General features: G+C 33.3%; 2 protein-coding genes across 2 annotated transcripts in view; one reads left to right on the forward strand and one right to left on the reverse strand.

Annotated features, from left to right (window-relative positions):
* LOC114804726 (uncharacterized) overlaps positions 1-8,495 on the forward strand; it is a 52,220-nt gene that overhangs the window by 18,205 nt on the left and 25,520 nt on the right. The window lies entirely within an intron of this gene.
* On the reverse strand, positions 5,384-7,639 carry LOC128921457 (protein odr-4 homolog). Its single transcript, XM_054229203.1, has 2 exons — positions 7,596-7,639; positions 5,384-6,380 (listed from the first exon to the last, which is right to left on the reverse strand). Exons 1-2 carry the CDS (start codon positions 7,637-7,639, stop codon positions 5,510-5,512), a joined length of 915 nt encoding a protein of 304 aa, XP_054085178.1. The 3' UTR covers positions 5,384-5,509.

An 8,495-nucleotide genomic window follows, 5' to 3' on the forward strand; every position in this document is an offset into this window, starting at 1 on the left:
GTCGAGTAGAAAATCGTTCGGCTGTCGGTTGTGATTGCAGCTTCTCGATGTCGAACCTGGTTGCGAGTGATTCGATCCGGGGACAGCCAAGTAGCTTGATGGATTTTTTTATGCTGGAATCTAGTACTGCAGACGACCGTATTTCGGGCCCAGGTGAAGTCGATCAGCCTCAGACCGTTTGGCGATGTTTCGTCATGGAGGCTGAATTTTCCGACTGTTGTGCCAAAGACACCTTCTTTACCCACCCTAGCGTTGAAATCACCAAGCACGATTTTGACATCGAGGCGGGGGCAGCGCTCATAGGTACGTTCTAGGCGCTCATAGAAGGTATCTTTGATCACTTCGTCTTTCTCTTCCGTCGGGGCGCGGGCGCAAACAGCGATATGTTGAAGAACGTCGCTTTGATGCGGATTGTGGCTAGAGTACGAGTAGATGTCACAAGGACCCACCTTCTTCCGTACTTGTCCCGTCCGTCGAATTTCTTGCTAAAATTACTTATTTTAAAAATCACATAGCACACTAATACAGTAATCCCCGCTTAAGTGTCCCTTCTTATCATGCAAGACTTTTGACACACTTAGCGGGAAAGGTAGTTAAATGAATCCCGCTTAAGTGCCTCGAGGTACTTACCAAGCCTTTTCTCAAATACTTCGAACCTACTATTTTTTTGCAACGACAGCGTTTTCTTCGGCTTTATAAATTTCACCTTGGTTGAACCAACACAGGCGTTAGCAACAGAATGGATTATCCTCAATATAATTTTTCTTAAATTTACTTTGTCAAATAAAAGAAGAGGGAATTTGGCAAAAGGGGAATTTTAGCAAATTTGTACAATGTACAATGGGGTAGAGCTCGTTTTCCTCATAATAGTAATTGTGAACTTTAAAGCCAAATATCTCGAAAACTAAGAGGTACCTATAACCCTATAAATTTTCTGTTTCCAACGGTACCCTCTGTTCGTGGCGCCAGAGAAATCGGTCTTGTGCCTAGTTATGGATTATTTTCCATAAGTCAGGAGGAAAGCTTAAATATCGATTAATTCGACGGCTAATTACAAATCTTTCCAATCCTTTTAGATCTTTCACTTGTGAATACTCTAAAAATTAAAATGTGGTTATTTGTTATGTTGACTATAATTCATATTTTTCTTTGATATAGATTTGAAAGATATTCGGGGTATCAAACAAAGCATTTTCATACATTTTGGCAGCATTTTAAATCTATCAACCGATCAACTGCTGTCCCTGCAATTCTGAAGACTTGCGTAGCGCTTCGTTCCTTTGCTGAAGGTAGCTATCAGAAATGCCAAGGGAATGACTTCGGAATTTCACAGCCTAAATAAAATATCGTTAGTAATTCTTACAGAAGTGACCAACAGAAGATATGACCAAAACATTTAAAATTTAACATAATTGTAGAAGAGCAAAATACTAATAAAATAATAAATAATAGGCAATAAAAATTTTCTGGTGTAATCGGATATATGGATGAAACACATGTGCACATTTCAGCATCTAAAAAAGAACTGCAACATCTGTATATTAATATACATACCTAATGAAGTAAATCGAATCTTATAAATTGCTTAACGATATTGTATCATTAAATATTTGGGAAATCTATAAGTATAAAATCAGATTCTTTGTTTGCCCCCATATGATATAGAAAGACTCTTTTAAAATTGTTCCCTGATAGTAAAATTTTAAATTTTATATAATGTCCTGGTCGAAAAGTTCGATTTATGGAAGGAAATTTGTATGAAATTTGACTTCTATTGCCACTTCAAGAGTTCGAGTTATGGAGAACTTCGAGTTAGGGAAGGAAATTTTTTATGAAATTTGGCTTCTGAACGCTATTGACCAATTCAAGTGTTCGAGTTATGGAGATCTTCGACTTATAGAAGGTTCGAGTTATGGAAGTTCCACTGTATATAAATTTTAACATAAATGTAAATATCAGTTTTTACTTCGCTTGCGTATAAAACGAATTTCATTGACAAAAATATAAAAGCTGAAATAATGTCTCATTTTAATTCGATTTTTTCAAGTTTAATGAATATTTTGAAGTAATTATGTGATTAAAATTCCAAAAAAATTGTCTTGTTAATTTTGCCGCATAAATAAATATGGCACAGCTGATTCGAATATTGATTTTGCTTATATTCGAAAAAATGAAAATCCAATCAGATTCTGTGACACCATTGAAAATCAGAATTTGTTTGCCATTCTGATATTCAGCAAATCTCTCTTGGATTTCACAACACCCCTGATTATATTCCTTAGAATGATCCGATTTATTTCAAATATGCACAGTTTTGTTCAACAACTTGTTGAGATTTTGAATATAATTTCATAATGTCACTCTTATAGAAACCATTGTTGCTATTGGCAAAAAACTGGGAGTCTATTCTTCTATTGAGAAAAATTTTCATTATCAACATCATTCGCCATAGACAGGAACAGGTAATAATAGGTTTGGTGCAAAAAACTTTCTTTCTGTCCTTAAAGGAAAATTGCTGACGTAGCAACTTGTTTTGAAGAAAGGCGAATAACTTATTTTTTCTATCTACATATATACATACATATAATAAAAATAAGTTGTTAAGTTTTGAATATTAATTGAATTAATAAACATCTTCATATTTACAAATGGACTGATTTTTTACTTATTTTGTGATGTTATTTTTTTTTTGTTTTGGTACTATACTAGTTTAATAAATAAATTTGTTCATGAAACAATCGGCATCGGCCAATACTTTGCCTACTAGCCGATTAATAGGCTTAAAATTTGAACCAACGTTTTGGTCAGGGCTGTGCGGAGGTCAACTTGATTTGCTTCATTTAAAACTTTTGTAAAGATGCTTCATGATATGGAGCATTGCCTTGTAGTAAAAACCTGCCAATATTTGTGAATGCATCCCTAATTTTGTACCAAATCTCCAAAACTTATGTAAGGAAAACTTCCCCAAAAAATCATAATGTCACCTCCGACTCTGTTTAGTACCTAAACTGGATTATTCTTCTTCTCACGTGGTAAATGCATAAAGCGTTTACTAAAGAAAACCTGGAACTAATATTTATCTATATCTGCCTACGACAGACTTTAGGATGCAATTTAAGGCAAATGAGAGACATATCGTTTTTTTGGTTTCGGAAATATTGATCACTTTAACTATTTTTAATGTCCTGAACAGTGTAGCATCATTAAATGTTCATGCAATATGCTGATTCGATGATGCAACAATATTAAGAGGACTAATTGTAAGATTTTGTATGACAGTTCTTTCTAATCTTTCACATTATCTTTGAGTTATCACAGGTTTCTGGCCAGTTCTCTTTAAATTATCCTTGCAATATTTCGTCTCCTTCTTTTTAATAACATTATAAACAGTATTCCTTTAAATTCTATAATTTTTTCCTAACTCCGAAGCCGAAACACCAGTTTTAAACTTAGTAACAATATCCGATCTAGTTATAATCGATAATTGCTTAGTTTTCTGCAATAGAATGTTATAACTGCAAAGAAGAAAAGAAGCCAATCACTCTTGTTTCAACCAAATCCAAGAATGAAGGCTAAATCGCGGGGTGTAAATACTTTTGACTACTGCGAGTCATCAGTTCTTTTGCCCATTTCTCTGTCATATGTCCAGCTATTCTCACCAAACCGAACGGGTCAAGGTTTATAACAACATAATATTTTGTGGCACTGCCAGCACAACAACAACAAGCAAAAGCTTTTTCTGTGAAATTTGTTAAAAAAAGTTCGATGTGTAAATAATTTGACTACCTCTGTGCCAGAGAACTGCAAAAATCACTATTTTCTTGGTTTACTCATACGCGAACTTTTTAATTCAACTCACTGAAAAAACAGAGTGATGAGTAAAAATCAACTCATTTTGCCGTACACATCATTCCGAGGATTTTGATTCCTCGGTTCAAAATTTTTCACTGAATTCAACTCAGTGAACAAAAGTCAGCGTTCAATAAAATGAGCATGTGTTGATGAAAGCATCATTCGGTTCAATTTGAGTTGACCGATTATGAGTAAACGATTAGCAACAAGACGACACGATGTGTTCGTTACGACTGCATGTACCGTAACAATTTCTATGCAGTTTGTTGTAGCTTGTTTTTGTTGTTGTTCTTTTTAGTCAAAATCTTCCTTTCGCTATGACTCACATTACATCTGTGCAGAAAAAGTGCCGCTTGCTGCGCGTATGAGTAAAATCATACGAGTTGATATTTGCGAGTTCAGTGTTGTTCTTGTTCAAAACAATGATTGTTGAATCGAATGAGCAAGCGCCCGAAATCATTATATTGAACACGATGCAATGCAAGCATGCAAGTTTGATCGGCTGATCCGAACAGTGTGATTATTCGGCTGTTGAGCGCGTACGAATGTTTTTCATTCAGCCGATACCGTTCTCTGCTCTGTACATATCGCTCATTTACTTGAATAGTGTCACAACTCAAAAAAGTCGATTTTTCAGGAGAGAGATTTAAAGTTTTCAATTGTCTCTTATTTAGCAAAAAAGAGAGCATTGATGGCATTTAGAAAAATTCCATCAATGCCAATGTTTATTGACAAATCTAGTGGCCTGTAATATATTAAATACAATGTTGAGCATAAATGGACCAAATAGAGTGTACCAATGCCTTTTCTTGGGCATAAATGCGACCCACTTTGAATTATGTCGTTATTTTTAAAAATTATTAATCAATTTCGCTATCATAAGTCAAACGAGTCGCTTTTGCTGAAAAAAAGCAATATAAAAAATATAATTAATTTTTCTCCTATATCGTTGTAATACAAAATGAGTCGTTCTTTCTGAAAAGAAAAACAAATTCACTCTATGACAATATGTGTTGTAACACAAAATATGTCGTTATTTCGTAAAAAAATTATAACTAATTCTGCCCCAACTGAGTAGTATCGTTATTGTGGTTAAAAACTAATGCAACATAACAAGTTTAAGAACGGCACATTCTTATATCATGGTTTATTTTCCTACGCATCTGAATGAAATTTTTATACAATATGGACGATTAAATTGCCCACATATCTGCATACTCAACCCAAAAATCCTGTTGTTTGAGTTATGACCACTACTCAGGTAAATGAGCGATATGTATATGGGCTCATATATGATTTAATCGATATATGGTTACCGCGAATAATACACCCAGACGTGGCTCTTATTTACTTGTTTATAGTTTTTCATTTCGGTAGTATTATTGTTTGAGCAAATAAAATTCATGTTTTGTTTGATTTTTTTAATATTTTTATTTATCTATTTCGAATCGCACTAAAAAACACATTGTATTCTGACCATTTTTTGTTACTTACCTTAATATCTCGTTTTTTATTAATCGTTTTTCAAATCTATAAAAAACACAACGATTCTTTTATTTACAAGACATAATACAATGAACATGTTTTTAAATGAAAATTACTTTATATAGATGGAAGGTATAGTTACATTAAAGTTTCTCATTAGGTATACTGGTAATTAAGCAAAGAAATAATGCAGCCAAATAGAACATAAAAGCACTAAAAGAGATATGGTTATACTTAGTATGCACATGGAACGAGTTAAGTATTTCGCTGTATTAACTATAGGTTGTGCAGAATTTTTTTGTAAATTCGATAAGGACACATCACTAAATATTTCATCATCGGGTAATCCCTCTAAGTCTGCAATTATATTTTCTAAACTAATGTCCAAATCGAGAACTTGTTTAGCTTGAGCCACTGCCACGGTTGGAGCTTCTCCTCGAAATATATATTCTGAAAATTGAATTGGATTGACTGTTCCATCCGCAAATAAGTTGAAAAAAACACGTCGTGGAGGTTCGCTTATAAATACAGAGTCGTTGGTAACATGAGAATCGGTTAATCCATCACAGTAAACTTGAATTCTTGCTGCTAATGAACGTAAAATATCAGTCTGTACAAATCGCTTAACATCACCTAACGTGTTCCTATTACTACACCAAATTTTAGAAAATATAATTCCAGAAAGCCGAATCGTGCCATTAAATTTTCGTACTTTGACCGAGTGTTCATTATATTGATGACATTTCACTGGTAAAAATATAGTTGCTTTATAATGTTCATTAACGACTTTCTTTCGATTGCTTGCCACAAATCCATCTAGAGGTAAAGATTCATCCACCCAAATGTTTTCTATAAACATTTCACTTTCGGATAAACTTCGTTTCATTGCTAACAAAGCACGTTGAAATTGATTCTCTATATTAATTCTCTGCGAATCATCAAATATTGGAAATATTTCATCCAATTCATAGCAGCATTCAAATGTATGCCAGCCCATAGGTTTATCTATGAAATGACAGTTCATGGTTGCAAATGAGCCTCCCCTGTAAAAACAAAGAAAAATAACTATTAGTATAAAATCAACAATTCTATTTTATTATTCAACAAAGAAAATTAAAGAATACGATATTTAAACGTGATACCTTAATAGCCGGTTTCACAAAATTTTTTAATTGAAAATTAAGTTCCATTTAATTTTAATTTTAATTTAACTTTGCACTTAAGTTTCCTGCGTTTCACCATTATTGACATTTGGCATCCAAAAAATTATAAGGCAGGGATGTTAGTAAGAATAACAGCTGATTTAAGTAAACAAATAAATTGTATTTCTTTGTCAAAATGATAAACAAATGGGAATTCAGCTGATAGAAAAGCGTAACCATGGTTACATATGACAGTATTTAAATGGCAAAGCGTGACCATTTAAATTAAAATTAAGTCAAATGGAGAAACTGAAATTAATTATTTTTCACTTAAATTTGTTTCGTGAAACTGGCTGTAAGTCTTTTCTAAAAAATAGCACACGCGGTACTTAAAATGCTATATCTCAAAAGTTATTCCAAAAAAGTTGTTCGACAATTATGACTCTTGGCAAAGTATAAGGGAAGCTTTCCCTTAAAACACTATTCGAACTTTATCAGTTACTTTTATTTTAAAATGGGCAATTCAAGAAATAAGAATTATAAAGAAACAAAACATTACACTAAAATAAGTTCTAAAATGTGATTATCTGATCCAAAAATATGGTAAAGCAAAAGGAAACCACTGCAAGCAACAACATCAAATGTTTAGTATTTAAGTGAATTCATAGCAGTATTGAATTAACTAATGGTAAGTCGTTCCTCCCTAGTCAATGCTCACTTTTTTACAAAATGATTATAGATGACCGCAAAAAGAAGCGAAGAAAATAATGAGAAGTAGTAGTAGTAGAATCGTTCAATACCAAAAGAGGTATCAGACAGTCATTACTTTGATGTTGCATTATTTCCTCTATCGTGGAACCAGCATTAACACCAATGATAATGTTGGCCTTGAAATCCAAAGCAGAATCACTCTTGCCAACAAGGGCTACTTTGCTGAATAGGCAACTGAAACGTAAAGTCCTCTCTCGACATACTGAAACAAAAGTCGCCCATTATTCCCGTTATGATGCATGGTGCAGAACGATGTCAAAATCCGAAGAGACGACACTAAGAGTTTTCGAAAGAAAGGTTTTGCAGAAGATTTATGTTTCCTTAAACATTGTCATCGGCAGATACCGCAGACTATGGAACGAAGAGCTGTATGAGTTAGTCGACGACATTGCCGTAATTCAGGGAATAAAAAAAAGTTCCGCTGGCAAGGTGATGTTGTCCGATAGAATGAAAGCGCTCCAGCTTTAAAAGTGTTCGACGCAGTACTCGCTGGTGAAAGCAGAGTAAAAGGAAGACCACCACTCCGTTGAAAAGACCAGGTGGAGAAGGACCTGACTGCATTTGGTATCACCAATTGGCGCCAAACAGCAAGAAGGAAAAACGAATGGGCGCTGTTGTTAACTCAGCTATAACCGCGTAAGTGTTGTCTACGCCGTTAAGAAGAAGAAGTAGTAGGGAAATATATTATAGCATGATTATATTTGGTTTATTAAATCAAGAAATTAATATCACAATGCTTAATTATTTTTCATAAATTTTAAATGTTGTAATATTTTACAACGTTTATATCTCAGTATATACAGTATAAAACCTCTGGTTTGTTTAAATTATTTATCATTATTTTACACACCACCGAGTCGTACTTGGGTCGTGTGCAACGCTTTTTTTGCTACAATTGTGCTAATTAGGGTGTTGTGCTAGCATTTAATCTTCACAAAAATTTTAAAGTCCGATGAACAGTACTCAAATAATTATAAAATTAAATAAATTGTTTCATTAATTTTGGAATTATTTTAAATTATTTCGCATATTTATTAAATTTTATGGTGGTATTAAATGTTATTTATTGATAAGTTAGTTATATTTTATCTACAAGTGTATAACGCGATTCAACTAATTTTTAAATATATTATTAAAATAAATCCTGTTGTTTGAGTTATGACACTACTCAGGTAAATGAGCGATATGTATATGGGCTCATATATGATTTAATCGATATATGGTTACCGCGAATAATACACCCAG

Source organism: Zeugodacus cucurbitae, chromosome 4 (assembly GCF_028554725.1).
Source record: "Zeugodacus cucurbitae isolate PBARC_wt_2022May chromosome 4, idZeuCucr1.2, whole genome shotgun sequence".
NCBI lineage: Eukaryota > Metazoa > Arthropoda > Insecta > Diptera > Tephritidae > Zeugodacus > Zeugodacus cucurbitae.